The 19,459-nt window shown below is 35.5% G+C and overlaps 1 protein-coding gene across 2 annotated transcripts in view; it reads left to right on the top strand.

Annotated features, from left to right (window-relative positions):
* The window catches only part of LOC138707863 (coatomer subunit alpha-like), a 249,760-nt gene that overhangs the window by 170,553 nt on the left and 59,748 nt on the right, over positions 1-19,459 (top strand). For both annotated transcript variants that reach the window (XM_069837851.1, XM_069837850.1), the window contains exons 5-8: positions 3,126-3,365; positions 13,058-13,203; positions 13,515-13,716; positions 17,927-18,066. In XM_069837851.1, coding sequence (XP_069693952.1) covers positions 3,126-3,365; positions 13,058-13,203; positions 13,515-13,716; positions 17,927-18,066 — 728 coding nt within the window. The remainder of the gene's footprint in view (positions 1-3,125; positions 3,366-13,057; positions 13,204-13,514; positions 13,717-17,926; positions 18,067-19,459) is intronic.

Here is a 19,459-nt window from a genome sequence, read left to right as displayed (position 1 = left end):
CGAACTGGATACCTCAGCTCAAAGTGAACCACACCGGCGTACCGTAGTGCGACTGCCACCATACCACTGTAATTTTAGTGTCATTGAGTTCACCTGGGCACAAGTGACAAATGATGTCGCTAAACATAATGTATCTTTGAAATCCAGTGAAGTCATAAAATTATTTGAAGAAGCGTTGTCCAAGTTCACGCCAGAGAATTGGAAAAATGCGTGTGAACATGTTAAAAAGGAAGAGGACTTTTTATTGGGAAAGGGATGGAATGATTGACAAAGTGGTGGATCGTTTCGTAATAAGTTTGGACTCTGATAGTGATGACGATGACGGTGACGACAACATGGAAGTAGAAGTAGAAGAATCCGCCACTGCACATACAAATAGTTTTATGGAGAGTGTCTGTCTCTTGCCACCATTCCCCCCGCAGATGTCCGGTCAGCCACTGAGTGAGTGAGAGGTAAGAAATATATCTTTCTCTGTCTAAATTTCTCTGCCAACTAAAGAATTCTATACTATAATACATTCTACTTGTGATATAAGAGGTCAATGAACTTGGTGAATCTCTGTACTAAGCTGCATTCTGTTGAGATGTCAATTGCTCGCTTCACGCAATGGCTTGAATGTAGGGGTTTTTTAAATTAAATTTACACGAAAACCGTTCATACTATTGAAATATGGCAGAGGAATAAATAAATTCTTTATTAGATTTCATATAGATATGGACAAAAATCACGATCGTACTAATAAAAGAGATTGTTAAACACTTGGAAAAAAACATTTTTTCTGAAAAACTATGAACTTTCCACCAATATGATATTACAGTTTCTTATATATAACATGAGCTATTCGCTCTGGAAATCTGCAAGGCTTTATTCACTTCCTCCCTGTATAAATTTTAATAAAAAGGTGTTTTAATACTGTTACAGTTATTTTATGTATATTTTAATTACTTATTAGAAAACACTGTTGTAATATGAATATATTTTAACATATCTATCATAATGCTGTTTTGATTCGATGTCAGAGTTACTTTGTACCACTACAAAGTTTGTATGATAACATTGATTCTGTTATAAGCATTTAAATTTGATTATGAATCAACATAATTAGTTAATTAAATAACATGAGACAACTATTATATAAAATTAATATAAAATATAACTACATCTACTACAGATACACTTTAAGGGCCATATTCATAGATATTCTTAGCGTGGGCTTCCTGTGGATGATCAGCAAACTAACGTTTTTTGTATTCATAAACCAGTGTTGGCGATATGATATGATATGAATCCTGTACAAGTAATCACTCGATAGCCGGGGCTAGTTTAGCATGCTCGAAGCACAGGCTAGTGAAATGTCTATGCATAGCACCCTAAGTTTTTATTGAATTAAATTTTTTTTACCAACTCCCGCATAGTTAGTTGGCTTATTAATGAAAATTCTTTGACCTTGTTTATTCAACTACTGTTCTAATTTTCACACTTGTCTTGGATTTCCATAATATGTTAAAAGTTCTAGATGACAAGAGGTCAAAAGTATTCTCCAGAGAGAAAACAGTGTACAATAAAGGCAAGATATTCCAGTGAAACACTCTAGCATGCACTAGATGATATAAACACTGCAGAACTTGGTCAACGAGAAGCTGCACGTTTGTATTCCATCCCAAGACAAACACTAGTGAATAAATTAAAAAAAAAAAATAATAGTAATAATTTTGAGAGGCCAAATATGTTTTCACCGAGAATGTTGGTACTCTGTGCCATGATGACTTTGTAATAGTCTTATATAGGGTAAAGGTTCACTGTTCCTTGGTAGGCCCACAGTCAATGGCATTGAACTGCATGGTTCCATCTCCAGATACAAAGTAATTGTAAGGTCGAGAAGGGAAGGCATTGGATGTGACCTGACCAGTTTGAAGTAATAAAGAAAGTTAATAAGTTAGTAAATAAAAGGGGCACGTATGAACTGATTGGTCTTAAGATTGTGAAGAATTTGATTAGCGTATTAAAATAACTTATATCAAACATATATGTAGGTAATAAACACATAAAAATTGTGTTTATATTTTCTATTGTGGTGCTAGTATGTTTTATTGTTAAAGTAAATGTTCTACGTTTTCAGTAATTTTTTTTTTGGTACCTACTTAAAATGAAATAAAATTTCATGTATTTTCTTATTGTATGGTCAAAAGTTATCTTGAATTTGAAGGTAATATAGATAATTGAATTTAATAGGAAAACACAAATGTGATATAAAGTTACCCCAATGAAATTGGCCGTGTAACTTTGGACCACCATTAAATGCTAAATTTCACCTATTTAAAATATTACTTTTGATGTTTATTATGTCTCAACCCATAAAATAAGTTGTTTTCTGAAATAATTTACATTTAAACATCAATTTTGTTGACACTATTTTAGGTAAGTATAAAAATATGATAGAAGTGGTAGACTGAAGACTACGACTTTTCTTACTAGCTCAAGAAAATAAACTGTGAACAAGAATATCATGGGATACATGATAGAAGAACTGAAATTTTATGGAGCACGTGAAACGTGTAGTGGGAGTATGTGTGTCTTTTTAATGATGACGATGTTTCAATTTGAAGGCAGTATGTGATGAGAGCAGTAAGGGGAAACTTTCCAGAAGTAGGTTTCTCTATCCTCTGGCAATTGATTTTGAACTTCATATGCTTTCTATATTATTAAGCTTATTCAAGATAAATTTGTAGAACGCCATTTGTTCAACTAGTACTACCTGGCAACTGTATTAAAAAAATTCTTTAGTTGATCCAGGAGAAAATTCTTGCTTTTGGTCCCTCAAGAATTTTATTTTCGTTTTAAACAACAGTAATTTTTATGTAATTGGCCACCATCTTTCATGAATCAGCATCCCATTATGCTGAACAACATGAACTTCTCCACACCCATTTGTGGAACATGTAAGGCTAAAATTTCAACCTTCCCCAGTTCGCCATATAGAGTATATTAATAGCAACATATTAAGTTTCTTTCTAGCTCTAAAGATACTAAAATTTATGTAAGTTCAATATTGTAATTGTAATTTATTACATTTGATGGATTGTTTGTTAATGTTACTCACCGAGCTCATGTTTTCATATTGACAGGCATGGGAAGTTGACACCTGTCGTGGGCACTACAACAATGTTTCATGTGTGCTCTTTCATCCACGTCAAGAACTCATCCTTTCTAACTCGGAAGATAAGAGCATTCGTGTGTGGGACATGACAAAACGAACTTGTCTTCATACGTTTAGACGAGAGCATGAACGCTTCTGGGTGCTTGCTGCCCACCCTTCTCTGAATGTTTTTGCTGCAGGCCATGATTCTGGCATGATCATCTTCAAGGCAAGTAGACATTGAATCGTTGAGTGTTTACACTTGTATGAGTCAGATAGAAACGGAAGGTTTGAAGTACAATAAACAAATACATCTGAAAACAGTTATTATGTACAAAGCACCAGATTTATAGCCTTATTGCTATGTAACACTTTTCTCACTGATTGCATCTGTGGTATGACTGAGTTTCCTTTAATGTGTTGTGATGTGCACATTGGCTAATTTCAAGGCGCGAGATGTTGATAAAATAACACAGGGCAATACAAAATACTGTATTTGGGTTTGCCCAGTCCGTCTGTAAGGGAACTGAATCTGGTGGTTAGTATGAATAAGAAGGTAAGGGAAAAAGCAGGGAATGTCAGAGAATAGCATTATTGAGAAAATCAAATTTTAATACCTGTGACATTCGTGGTTTATAACTAGTGTGCAAAATGCTTAACGTTACCTTATATAAGACATTTCCACATTTAAACAATTTGTGATTGGACATTTCTGCAGTTTCAGTCGCCACCAGTACAATGAGCTACATACCATAAAATCACTAAAAATGGACGTTCCTTGTTTTTCCTCTTATCCTTCAATTTATCTTGTGGTTCTTTCATTGTAATGTGTATTTATTGATTAAATGTGCAACCACCAAGTGCTTGTTTGTTTGTTTATGTTTCTCATGTATTCACAAACTCTCCCCAACAAAATCAAATAATGTTTTGAGAGAAATTTCTACATAGGGGAGGGTAGTACACAGTGAGACAAAAAAAATACTATTGCATGTCTCTTGGTATATTTATTTAATAGAGCAAAAACAACACATGCATTTATATTTTGGAACTTTTGTGTGCATAATGATATTCATATTTCTTTCCGTGAATACAAAGTTAGTGAAAATAATTATTAATATAATTTGACATTTGTCTCACTGTGTACCACAAATGGTACAGAGTGAGACAAGCCATTTCCCTTGATTTTATTAAGTAAAAACACATGTAAAAACTAATGAAAACACAAATCTATTCATAGAGACTTTAAATTAATGAAAAGTTTAAACTAAATTATTTTAGTGGGAATGTTTCATAAATACCTTAACATACATCAAGGTTTCCGAAATTATTGGGAAAGCGGACATAACCTGATAGGTGTTTTGTTCTCATTGGCAGTGTTTGTGGGAGAATCATTGCAATGTCTGTTTTTTTGACAGAAGCTATATCAGAAACTGTGGGAGTTACAAAACCCAAGATTTTTTTGCTTTTTCAAAAGTATGTCACTTCAAAGTCACCATCTTTATCCTTTCCCTTCAATATTTTAGCAACATAGAATATGCTCCTGGAAAACGCACTAGCATATAATCACCAACTACTGGTTCTTTATCCAATTTGTCAAGTTCCATTTCTTCTTCTTAATCATCTTCATCTGTACCATGATCTCCCACTTTGTGTATCACTGCAGGCTTTCTCAGTGACTTTTGATCTAGGATTCATCTTCTTTTGAAACAGTGCTTTGGCACTTTTCTTCATTTCTGTTTCCTTTTTCATCTTGGTTTTCTCTTCAATCAAACGTTTTTCTGGGGATGAAGTTAATATTATGCTTCTACCTGCTGGTCGTCCACCTCTTTTTTTTCCTAGGTGCAGCTTTGGGATAGCCACGGAACTCCTTTGGTGAAACGTAGCTGCTTGTGGCACTTTTTGTTCCTACCAATGTTCACGCTATCACTAAATACATCTACATGAGCTTTCTCGGTTTCCTTTTCATGTGTCTCTGTGACTGCAGGTAGTTCAGGCCTGTCAGAAACAGTCGACATCAAAAAATCTGACTCGTCAAAAATTTCCTTGTTGAACGGATATATTTCACTTCGCTTGAATCCTGCAGTTATATTAATAGGTGTTATTGCCCTCATGAAAGATTCTCCAACACATTCAGCCATGTGGTAAATAGTCATGGGTATGCCTGGATTTCTCAGCATCCATGAATCGACAGCTGTGTTATAATATGCTTTCAACAGACCAAAAACTGTCAGGTCTAAGGGTTGTAACTTATGACTACAGTGAGGTGGCAATGTCAACATTGTTACACCTGCTTCTTTTGCCATATCCAGGACTTCAATTGACATGTGGCTTTCGTGGTTGTCTCATATTAATAGTGAAGGATTGTCCTTGGAGCTGTGCGAATGCTTAATAAAATGTTCCATGACTCTGGGGAATAACTCAGATGTCACCCAGCCAGTAGAACTGGCTAAACCAAATGTGCCTGATGGTGCTCCATTGAGCACATGAGTCTTGAAATTTTTGCGTGGGAAAATCATAAGAGGAGGCACAAATGTTCCTAATGCACACACAATGGCTACCACTGTTACTAATTGTCCACGCTCACCACTAGTGCACTGGTTTAATTGTTTCATGCCTTTCATTCCTATTACTTTCTTGGGCTTGTGGACTGTGGTAACACCTGTCTCATCCAAGTTGTAAATCCTAGAATTGACAGCTAGCTGAGATAAACTGTTGTACACAGCAGTCATATTATTAAAAAACTTCTTCACATTGTGAGGATTGAAGGATGTTAGTCTGGACAAACTGCAACCCTCAGGTTTTCTGATGCTGAGATGTTTGTTGTGATGCATAAAATCTCTCATCCACTCCAATCCAGTACATTTGGCAGTTTTCCATGATGATGGCATGTCAAGGTTATTTTTCTCAGCCATCTCAAAGGCTAATCACCATAAAGCAGTGGTTGATAGGCCGAAACACATTTTACTGCAAGTTTCTGCATATTTGGCCAGATCATGCTCTTGTTCTGAGGTAAATACTTTGTGCACATCATACTGTAGCTTCATACTAACATCAGTTTCTGGATTTACTTTCTTCTTTTTTACATATCTATGTAGTATCTGAAATGAGATTCCTTTAGCTTTAACAGCTTGTCTTATGCTGTAATGCTCATTCAGCACTAGATTAACAGCATCAATCATTTGTTGTTCCCCAATGTTTCCAATTTTCATTGGTTTATCTTTTGGCAAAGCTGAAAATAAAAAGAAACTTGTATTTCAATGGCTCTATGATTAGTAAATTAATTTGTTCTTCTGTAAAACATAAAAAACATAGTAATGAATTAAAGTGGTACACAGTGAGATAGTCTCTCACTGTGTACTACATAAGAGCGCCTCAGTGTGTACAAATCCATTATTACACAAAATGGCTGCTCACCTTCAAACAGCTTCTTTGATGGCCTCCAGAAACTTCTCAGTTGACAACAAATAATGCACAATATGATTGCACTATACAGAATATTTTCAACATTTAAGTAACAGCTGGCAGTAAACAATAAACAGAGTACTACTTATAACAATTAACTCAGAGTTTGGCATATAATACAACAACGCAAAATATATCTAAACCTCAAATCCACCATTGCAGCCAAAGAAGTAACAAATCAGGAGCAGCTAACAGTGCTGACTCCATGGGAAAAAAAGTTCCCTACTATGGAAAATAATTAATGTCTCACTGTGTACTATCCTCCCCTATATAAGTTCTTAGTCATCTTGCAATTTATAACCTTATTAGGAAATTGAGAAACTGGTTGTGTACAAAAAGAAAATGGAAGACTATGAACAGGTAACTTGTTTTACATATATAAATTTTTAGTCATCTTGGAGTTTATAACCTTATTAGGAAATTGAGAAACTGGTTGTGTACAAAAAGAAAATGGAAGACTATGAACAAGTAACCTGTTTTACGTATATAAGTTCTTGGTCATCTTGGAGTTTATAACCTTATTAGGAAACTGAGAAACTGGTTGTGTCGAAAAAGAAAATGGAAGACTATTAACAGGTAATTTGTTTTACATATATAAATTCTTAGTCATCTTGCAGTTTATAACCTTATTAGGAAATTGAGAAACTGGTTGTGTACAAAAAGAAAATGGAAGACTATGAACAGGTAACCTGTTTTAACCCAAAAAACCAGTGGATAATATAATACTTGGTGTAAAATATTTTTCAATGGAGCTATATACATTATTTTCACTTTTAATATAGTAACATGGGTGCAAGTTCGTATAGTAAAAAAAAAAAGATACGGAGTGTACTAGAATGGACATGGTGTCCATTAGATAGATTTGCATTATTTTGAAAAGAAAATACTGACGATTTTTCACCAAAAATTAGGAATATTATTTGCATTAAAGAAGGTATCTACTACATTGTACCAATATATCAAATAATAACAGCAAAACTGAATATATCACAATTCAACTCGTAATATTAATAACCTGACAGTTATAAGTAGGCTAGTCTGATTAAGTGATTTGTCATTCATCCATCATCAGTTATTCTCGTATATCTGTATATCTGGGAAGAATGTACTTGCTTTAGAAAAGATATATTTTCTTTGAAGTCATAAAAACTCTTAATTGACTTTACCTTGAAGCAATGCCTTTACCTTATTTACTTCAATTATGTTTATTTCAGACTTCAAATGATTTTCATCAAAGAAAATTCTTTCTTCACAAGTGCATAATTTATTGGGGACGGTACACAAATCCTAAAACTTTTTCAAAATTCTTACATTTCGTTTCACTTTTCTACTCCAGCAAATGCACAAAGTCCTTCAGTTGAGCCACCTCCATGGTGTAAATGTAGAAGAATTTGTATATTTTGTTGACAATAACTTCAACATTGATGCATAGTTGATGTACCCCACTCTGCATACAGTTTTAAGAAATTTGTGCACCACTGCCTATGTTTGGCAGTTTCCTCCTTAGTTTTATTTGCAGTTTAGTGAACATAATTGTTTTGCCTTGTTTTCATACCTCCAAAATGTGTGCTGATATCTGCACAGTATGAAACAGTTTTATCTATATTATTTTTAAAAGTTTTGATAACATGTTCTGACAAGATTTGCAATTTCTTCACTAACATCGTCAAATTCTAATAATCTGATATTTTAATTCCAATTGTTGGGATGATACTTCTTGCAAGTACAGGAACTAACCTTAAATCTAACTTATTGGAAGCAAAAATGGTTACAGTAACAAAATTATCAGCTTCATGTTCAGTTTGGGTATCTGATATACAAATGGGGCTATTACATTCACTGTTACTGCCTCATTTTTTGTTTTCACACGACTAAATATTTTTTTATCAAACAATTTATTTATTTACTTATTTACCTACTTACCTACTTAATACCTACTTACTTACTTTATTTATTTATTTATTTATTCATTTATGTATTTATTTATGTATTTATTAATTCATTCATTCGTTCGTTCATTGTGACTGAGAATTAGCAGATTTGAAATGAAACCCATGCTGGTACACTGTTATGGAGTAATGGTTAGCATGCATGACCGTGAAATGAGTGGGCCCAGATTCAAATCCTAGCTGGGACAAGTTACCTGATGGAGGTTTTTTCCCAGGTTTTCGTCCTCAACCATTTGAAGTAGAATTGCTGGGTAACTTTCGGCATTGGACTGAAACTCGGACTCATTTTGCCTTCATTAATTTCAACTTCATGTATCATCTTGAGTAGTTTCAAGTCGACCAAGAGTTACAGCAGACATGGTATAGTGATTCGCCTACAGATGTCATCTGTCTGGGGAGCTGCATAGATCCTATGGAGGCATAGGGGTTTTCACAGTGGACTATGGCAGTCCAGGGATACACCAGTCCATGTTGCTCCCTCGGACAGATGACAACATGGTGAATCATGATATGTATGGTGCTGTGATCTTCAGGTCAATATTGGATGCAATGGGACGTAGTACACGATTTGCGAACAGATGCCATTGATCTGAGGAGCCTGTTGAATATCAACAAGGGGGACTCCATCAGACCTGAATGCCATAGCTGAATCAATAAAATGACAAGCAGTGAATCACGTTCTCACAGGAATGCAATCCTAAAGACTTCAATAATCATCCCACAATAAGGAGATTGGCACAATAAGCCCAGACTGTGGTGCAAGCCTTCAGACCCTTCTCAGAAATGGAAGAAAAAAGACATGCTGCAACAGAATTGTAAACTAAAGTTGTCTCTTTAGTAACAACACATTCTGAGTCCCCCATATGATTCTTTCTATCTCTGTGGCCATTGGATGCAATTTAAAACTGTGCACTAGTGGTATTATTAAACAAAGAACGTGGATTTAGTAGAGAATGCAGTGATTATATGTATATAATCCGTGGTCTCTGATCTACTGCATCTTCAAACCAAAGTGTACAAAACGGTGGCTATTCTCGTCAGTGACCATGTAGTACATGTCATGTCTATGACTGAAAGCAGCAGTATCTGAACTGGTGGCATGCTGATACGTTATATGAGTAGCTTAATATCAAAGACGGACATCTGACCTCAATCGAAATTTAGATAGCTGTGTTTTTTATACAATTTTTTATGCTCTTTCCAGTTATAGTGAAACCATATGCAAACTCTACAGTAGCGTGCAAATTAATCTGAACAACGTAATTACTTATGCACAAACACTCAAACGGGATAAAAAAAGGATCTAAGACATACCTCAATAATCTATGTGGCCTCCCTTGTTCCTAATAACAGCTCTGAGACGATTTGGCATGGATTCCACTAATTTCCCATAAATATTCTTCATTTCTTCATCGCGAAACCATACAGCAATGAGGGCAGAAATCATCTTCTCCTTTGTAGAACAATCCATTTTTTGCATTCTTCTTTTGCAAATTGACCACAAGTTCTCAATGGGGTTGATGTCGGGTGAGTTGCCTGGCCAGGGGAGTGCCTGAATATTCTTCTTGTTGAAGAATTCTGTAGTTTTTCGAGACGTATGGCATGGTGCCAGGTCTTGTTGGAATACACCTCTGCCATCCGGAAATGATTTTTGCAGCTGGGGTATGATTCTGGTTTCCAATAAGTGAATATATTTGTCAGAATTCATCATTCCCTTGATAGGTATTAATGCTCCGGGCCTTTCATGTGTAAAACAACCCCAAAACATTACTTTAGGGGGGTATTTGGGTGCTTGTTGGAGATGAGCTGCTGTTACTTTTTCGGATCCTTTCCGTACGTAAGAAACACGGTGGCCGTGGACCTCGAAATGAGACTCATCGGAAAAAAAGTACATTCTTCCAGTCATTCACTGTCCAGTGTTGATGTAATTTTGCCCACATTAAGTGTTTTTTGCACATAACAGGGGTTAGCAGTTGCTTCTTAATAGGCTTACGAGCCCTTCGTCCAGCTTCCAAAAGCCTACACCGCACTGTTGTGACGTGAATATTCGCCCTAGTGGTAGCCATTAACTCGCGGGTTAAGTCGACAGCAGTTAGTCTAGGATTTAATTTACTTTTCCTGACAAACGATCATCTGCAGGTGAAATCTTCCTTTTCCGGCCACAGTTTCCTTTTTTCTGGGGTGTGATGAATCCAGTCTCCCTGTATCGTTTTATGATCGAATTAACAGTAGCCAAACCGATGTGACATTCTGCAGCAATTTGCCTCTGTGTCATAGAAGAATGCTCTGCTAATGTTATAATTTTAGACCGTTTTCGTGGAGTTGTATCCATTTGTGAAGACGACAGAATGTACATACACAGGATTTCAGTATTAAGTCTTCAACACAACTGAAATGCTTATAAGTACAAAACGACGGGCAAAATGTCACATATTATAAAAAAATAATGACAGACCTTCAACAATGGAATTACACGTACTACAGATGTCAATGAAAGCGGTATGAGCAGCTGTGAGGCCAACAATGACAGAAAATGTAAAAATATGTCGTGTTCGGATTAATTTGCACGCTACTGTAACAATACATTTATAAAATAAATTGTGTTAAATATTACAAAGAACACTGTGAATTAAAAAATTGCCCCTAGATCAAAACTATGGAGACGGCAGATGTCCGTCTTTGATGTTAAACTACTCATATATTGCAGACTCCAGAGTTGGTTGAAAAAATTTCCCGCAGTGTATAACCTTGCCCCATTTAACTTCAGCACAATATGATGTGGTTGTGGTATGCCTTTACACGCATTTAGCTATCACCTGTGTTGCACCATATCAGGATGGATGTACAAGGTACACTAACACATCATCACTATCACTACCATGATGACTACCACTACCACTACTGCTTCTGGTGGAGAAATTTTAGAATGAGAACAGGGAAAGCAGTACAGTAGAATCCCTCATAGCCGGCACCAAAGGGATCAGGCTAGTTCCGGATACGAGATTTTGCCGGATAATTGAATAAACATCGGTATATACAAAAAAGTTTGTATTTCATGGTGCCAAATGTTGAAACTGCAGCCATGTGAAGCTTATTTCTTTATCACTTGTTCATAACTGAATAAACATTAAAAAATTGTGGAGTTTCCTTATTAAAACACATCACACAACACAAATAATATACCAATTCCAGGTTCGAATATTCACTGAAAATTAAAGTTCATGCGATCTTCCTAATGTGGCAACACTGACGATCCGAACATAACTAAATAAACTGTGTGGATGTTCTTTATTAAAACACATCACACAGCATACATAATACACTAATTTTAGGTTTGAATATTCACTGAAAATTAAAGTTCGTGTGATCTTCCTAATGTGGTAACATTGACGGTCCGAACATAACTAAATAAACTGTGTGGATTTTCTTTATTAAAACACATCATACAACACACATAATACACTAATTCCAGGTTCGAATATTCACTGAAAATGAAAGTTCATGTGAACTTCCTAATGTGGAAACACTGAAAATCCGAACATAACTAAATAAACATAAAAATTGTGTGGATTTTCTTTATTAAAACATATCACACCACACAAATAATACACTAATTTTAGGTTCGAATATTCACTGAAAACGAAAGTGTGTGCTAACTTTCTAATGTGACAATATTGACGTCCCAAACTTAATTAAATAAACATAAAAACTGTGTGGATTTTCTTTATTAAAACACATAACACAACACAGATGATACACTAATTTTAGATTGAAATATTTACTGAAGATGAAAGTTTGCGCAAACTCCCTAATGTGGCAAAACTGACTGCCCAGATTGCGACAATGTGGTAGATTCAATTTTTTTTTTTTGGCCCAGCCGAAAGTGCTGTTGTTTTGGTATTGCCAGTGCCGGTTACGAGGGATTTTACTGTACTACCTACATTGACATTATTTTTTATAAAAGATTTCACCCAGAATTGCCAGGATGTGAACCTTATTCTTCCATGTAGAAAGTCGATACTTTACTCATTTGGCTGTTGGTGAGCCCATGGATATTATGTTCTTAAATTGGGAGAGTATATGAATTGTATGTTACACTTATTTTACTTGATCTGTTTAGTGTTCCTCATTCTTTTGGTCACAGTATTTTTTTGTAATGGTTTCCATAGTATTCAAGTTCGGATAGGTAGGATTTTACTTTGGGGCATTTATTTCTTGTGGAAAAAGTTTGTGATATTATATTCTGTATTTGGAGAAGCAAAACAGCCACATAATATACATGTGGAAGTTGTACTGCAATGTCATTGATCAGATGGATGAGATGAGGCTTTGGTCACTTAAAAATAGAATGATATTCTCAATAATAATTAGGTACTGAATTTTACTACTGTTAGATAAATGAAATTGTTTTAATAGTCTTAAAACACGTAAAGTGGCTGTTTTAAATTGAACGAATTTACTTGCTCACAAATTTGTACATTCTATGCTTATTATAAATTTTGTTGTGTAGTTGGAGCGGGAACGTCCAGCATATGCTGTGCATGGAAACATACTGTATTACGTGAAAGATCGGTTTCTTAGGAAACTAGACTTCACCACCTCCAAGGACACAGCAGTGATGCAACTCAGAGGAGGTGGTCGAACTCCTGTGCACAGGTATTGATTAGTGTTGTAAACACAATCTTTGTCGGAATAATGCTTACTTATTTGTTTACTTATGTTTAGTTACGGAATTATTTTTTGATAGAGCATTGTCGTTTATAGTCTTAGCAGCTTCAATGTAAAATAAAATTTCATAATCACCTCAGTTTTAGACTTGAATGCAAATCGTTTCGTATAAATATTTGTGGACATTGAATAAATTTAAGGTGTTAGGTACTCATAGCAAATTTCCTCAATAGTTGAATATCACCATGTGTAATTCAGTAATATTTTTATGATAGAAGTTTTTCTTTTTTCTGTTACAGCATGTCCTACAATCCTGCAGAGAATGCTGTTTTGTTATGTACAAGGACCAGCAATGTGGAGAACAGTTCATATGATTTGTATGGTATACCAAAGGACTCAGACAGCCAGAATCCAGAATCTCCAGAAAGCAAGCGCTCTTCTGGTGTTACTGCAATATGGGTGGCTAGGAACCGCTTTGCAGTCTTGGATCGCACTCATTCAGTATGTTCAAAATATGTTTAGCATATTAGAATTCTTAATTTTATAAACAGATACCGTAAGTGAATTAATGTTATATTTATAAAACCTTTTAAATGATTTGGTTTTGTTTTTGGGTCAGTTTTTCAAAATTAGGTAATCTGGCATAGAGGAATACTATAGGGATATCCAACATTATGGTTCTGTATTATCATCATCATCAACATCATGATCATCAAATTTATGTTCAGGGTATTGTGGTGCTGTAAAACATAATATTTATTATTATTCCTACTGTAGTACCCATGATTTATCATACCTGTCGGCTCTATAATATTTCCTCTATAAATAAACATATTAGTGCGGTTTTTTTTATAATCCTCTGCTATCTAGCCAGTGACTAATTCATGTTAGCCAATCAAAAGTGAGTGCAAAAGGTGGCAGCAATGTTTCAAGTCTACATGGAGTATGTAGTGTTGCCAGTTCTTGCTAATACTTTATGATGCATATAGTGTGCTGTTCTAATCAATGAAGATAATGGGTAAATGCAAATGAAAACGAATAATTCGTAGCTATATAATTTAATGGGCCTGATGCATCAATATACTTGTGTAAGAAAGGAGTTAGTATTGCTTTATCGAAATAGTCTCAAAATCTAGTGTTTAATGTCAATGCTTATATATCTAGAAAAAAACGAAATAGCAGACATTGTGAAAGTGAACAGAAAAACAGTAAGTAAGATTGTAAAGAAGAGAGAAATGAAACATCTAAAACGAAAGTAAACAAGCTACAGAATAGTACAAATTCGTTAAATTTTCGTGTGATTCAGTTTGCTGGTAAACCTACAAGTTTTAAACAAGTGGACTTAACCAACAAAACTGGAAGGATGCCTTTGGAAATCACTATGTGAAGGATTTCTTAAATAATATCCAGTAATCAAGCTCCATATTGACTAGATATCTTTTTGTTACTTTTTGTTTGCTGAAAATTTGGAGTTCTAAAAATCGCTTGGAAATGAAAAAAACTACGTTTCTATATAAGAAGTTCAGCTTTATAACTCAGATAATTAAATAATATTTATCTTATTATAACCTCAGATTTTCGTGTCATTCTACATTCATACATTTTTGTTATTCATATTAAAATGAAATTAAGGAAAAATGACATTTAAAAGTATTGAAAATGTCAAATTTCTACAAATTCAAGGTGTGATATACAGGAAGTAAGTAATGCTATTATTTCATTGAACCTTCAACATACTTTACATTGCATTACTTAAAGATGAAGATTATGCAGGATGGAATGGTTTTCACAGAAACTGTTCATTTTTTTTTTTTTTTTACAGACTACCTTTGTCTAATACTACTCTTTTATGTTCAGGATGAATTTCCCTTACTAACTCTATGAGAAAACTGGAAAGTACTAATATAATATAGATTTCATATCACATGATAAATATCCATATACAGAGTGGAAGTGAAATAACCTTGCAGATTTTCAGAGCAAATAGTCCATGTTGTAACAAAAAACTGTAATACCTTATTGGGGGAAAGTTCATAGTTTTTTTTTTCTCGGAAAAAAATGTTTTTTTCCCCCCAAATGTTTAGCACCCTCTTATTCGGTAACTATTGCGAGTAGGATCGTGATTTTTGTCCATATCGATAGAAAATCTAATAAAGAATCATTTATCCCTCTGGCATATTTCAATAGCATTGACAATTCTTGTGTAAATTTAATTTGAAAACCACTAATTTCGAGCTATTGCATGATGCAAGCAGATTGCAATGTCGTAGCCATAGAGGTTGAATGGATATAGCTCACCTAGGGAGACAGACCCGAGTTCGTTGACCTCTTACATCTGTATTACGAGAAGAGTGTGTTAGCGGTGATGTTGCTATTGTAAATGGCAAGATCCATGGCGGTTCTCATGCAGCACTGGCGTAGACAAAGACAGATATATATGAAGTGAGATGTTGCCATAATCTTACTCGTGCGCGTGGGTCTGCTGGAAGTGCAAAGTATGGACAGAAAGCATATAGTGGATTCAATTCCAGGATAAGTTGATCATTTAACATCTTGAGATACATAACAAGTAAATAACATAATCGCTGGTTCAATGTTGGAAGGTTGTATGTCGTTAGAAGTATGGGTAAATTCCTGTATACCTAAAACCTTGTAATGTCAATTAATAGGGGACAAAATTGAAATCACAACGTATGAAATACACCAGTTTTCGGCATATATTACGAGTTATTTTCTTAATTAATTATTATTAACCAGAATTTCATAACCATTTCATATACTTAGTTCTCATTGAACCACGATATTGAATCAGGAAGTCTGGTGCAAGTTTTGAATGGTATGAAATATTACAAATTTTTCAGCTTACCTTCTACTGCTAATCGCTGTCACATTGAAGCATGGATTCAAACTTTGATTCTAATGTATCACTGTCAATGTCTTGCAGGTTGGTAACAATGGGCTCCAAGGCAGTATCTAAATGGAGCTGTCTGTTGTAATCTTCTTCTTGAATATTTTCTGCATGATGCACACAATTTTCTCATGCAGAAACAGAAATTCTGTCTATGGCTTCATGAACCAACTTCTCGGAATATGCTATTTTAAGTGTTGTGTTCTTTTCTGCCACATACCTTTTTACTTGCGCCCATATCAGTTCTGAAGGATTATATTGGCAGTGGTAGGCAGAGAGATGGATAATGTGATTCCTTTTTCTTAGGTAATGGAATCTAATTCATATATCTTTTCTGATCTATTAGCTTTCACTTTCATTAACAATAATTCATTACGAGTTTCCTTTTCCTCGAAGTGCATATTTTTTCAGTCAGCCAAGCCATTATTTCGACTTTCTTGCTACCTCTTGTAGGCGGCTTGTCCCTTATCCTGGAGTGGTAGGAGGCATTGTCCATTACAGTGTGTGAAGCAGGGGGCAGATAGGGTAGAAAATCCTCAACAAACCTCTTTTCAAAAGTTCCTGCGTTTATTTCACAATGATAATCAGAGCCAGCATCCTTCTTTTTACATTTAAAAATTAACTTGCTCTGAGGGATAAATCCAGTAGCAGTGAAACCAGCATGGCATATAATTAAGGCCACCCTTTACCTGTGGGTACTTTTAGACCTCCAAAACCATCACTCATTACCCAACAGTTTTGTTTTTTATGGTTCTGATTGGTCCAGGTCTCATCTAAATAAAATATATTGCTGTGTTCTGCCTTCAGAACTTCGTGAATTTTCCTCAGAAAATTGGCCCTGGCAGCTGCGATATCGCTCCGCTCCATAAGAAATTTTCTCTCATTGTTACACTTTTTTTAAAGCGGAAACCAAGCCTCTTTAAAATTCTTAACATTGAGATCTTGCTGCCCACGAACTCCACATTTTTTTTTTTTTCATTTTCTTCACTAGTTTTTCCTCAGTGGGAATTATCCTGCAGTATACGCGCCTTAACATGTCTTTATTGAAGTCGTCCAACTCAGAAATAAGTTTGGTATGCTTATGGTGTTTTCCGGGTGATTTAAATATGACAAAACCACTTGTGTTTAACGAAATGTTACCTTCATTAATGATACATTGTACAGTTCTAAATCCTACACCACATGCTTCCGCAGTCCTTTCTTGAACTGTGACAACATGGAGAAGTTCCATGTGCTCTTCTTCCTCACGTTGAAAGTAGCAGAACACTTTGTAAATAATCTCTCTGGCATGTTTGTGTAGCACTTGGTGCTTACCACGATCAGCCTTCATGTTTAACAGATTATAGAATTGTATTTGGTTATGAAATGCGCAGTAACAATAAACTAATTCACATTAACTTAACTTTTATGAAAGTATCATAGAGCACACGCGGTACCTCTGCCTTGCTTACAGTACACGAAACTGAAGGTGACTGACTCTCTGAAAGCATGTGACATAGATGTTCAGAATAGAGCTAAACGCAGCCACCTTCGTTCCTGCATAGTACAATAGACTGATGAAATTTCCAACTCAATTTCCTAATTAATCGTGCATTTAATCACAAAATGTGATATAGGTTTTCTTTTCATTTAAGTGTACCCTATCGTCCCTTTCAATCTGCAGAGCTATTTCACTTTCACCCTTTATAGTGTTTTGTGAGTTCATTTTCATGATGTCTTTGCAATTCTCTGAGTGTTTTGTCTCCAGCTTGAGAAATATTTTTTTAATTAAATATTTATTGCATATTCATTTGGTTTTACTAGTTGATGATAAAAAATTTGAAGAATGAGGTGACCAAAAAGGTACAAACTCCAAACTGTGATGAGATTTTCTATGCTGGAACTGGAATGCTGTTGCTGAGGGACTCGGATGGCGTGACCTTGTTTGATGTTCAGCAAAAGAGGCAAGTATAACTTTTATGCACTCTCTCTTACCTGATAATGACTGAGAATCATTATAATAACTAAGCCAGGAGATAATGGAGCAGGGTGACCAGTTCCTTTCCTCCTCCATTGTAGACATTTTATTATTATTATTATTATTATTATCATCATCATCATTATCATTGCAAATCAAATCTTTCAGGTAAGGCTCCCTGTAAAGCAGATTTGAATAATTTCAAGGGAAAAATTGTTCCGGGGCCGGGTATCGATCCCGGGACCTCTGGTTGAACGTACCAGTGCTCTACCACTGAGCTACCCTGCCCCAGAACAATTTTTCCCTTGAAATTATTCAAATCTGCTTTACAGGGAGCCTTACCTGAAAGATTTGATTTGCATAATATATACGTCACTGTGTACGTTAAGAGAAAACCACAATTTCAAGTCACACAGAGATTGTGTGCACTCGTTGTGGATCTCTGGCGTTTCGTCAGCCCAAGCGAGTTGTGTGGATATAAAGGGAAAAGTTGAGACGGTGTCGGGTGGAGTTCCCGGATAGCTCAGTGGTAGAGCGCTGGTACGTTCAACCAGAGGTCCCGGGATCGATACCCGGCCCTGGAACAATTTTTCCCTTGAAATTATTCAAATCTGCTTTACAGGGAGTCTTACCTGAAAGATTTGATTTGCATAATATATACGTCACTGTGTACGTTATCAGAAAACCACAATTTCAAGTCACACAGAGATTGTGTGCACTCGTGGGTCTCTGGCATTTCGTCAGCCCACGCGAGTTGTGTGGATATAAAGGGAAAAGTTGAGACGGTGTCGGGTGGAGTTCCCGGGTAGCTCAGTGGTAGAGCGCTGGTACATTCAACCAGAGGTCCCGGGATCGATACCCGGCCCCAGAACAATTTTTCCATTGAAATTATTCAAATCTGCTTTACAGGGAGCCTTACCTGAAAGATTTGACTTGCATGATATATATGTCACTGTGTACGTTAACAGAAAACCACAATTTCAAGTCACACAGAGATTGTGTGCACTTGTTGTGGGTCTCTGGCGTTTCGTCAGCCCACGTGACTTGTGTGGATATAAAGGGAAAAGTTGAGACGGTGCCGGGTGGAGTTCCCGGGTAGCTCAGTGGTAGAGCGCTGGTATGTTCAACCAGAGGTCCCGGGATCGATAACCGGCCCTGGAACAATTTTTCCCTTGAAATTATTCATCATTGTCATTATCATCATCATCATCATTATTATTATTATTATTATTATTATTATTATTATTATTATTATTATTATTATTATTATTGTTGAATTTCCAAGTTTATAGAACCCTATTTTACCCGAAGTTATATTAGGGCTGTAATTAAATCATACATATTATAGCCCTGTACAAATACTTACATAAAATATATAT

This window comes from Periplaneta americana, chromosome 10 (assembly GCF_040183065.1).
Source record: "Periplaneta americana isolate PAMFEO1 chromosome 10, P.americana_PAMFEO1_priV1, whole genome shotgun sequence".
Lineage (NCBI taxonomy): Eukaryota > Metazoa > Arthropoda > Insecta > Blattodea > Blattidae > Periplaneta > Periplaneta americana.
The sequence above is the reverse complement of the archived record's forward strand: the minus strand, read 5'-3'. Positions and strand labels throughout refer to the sequence as shown.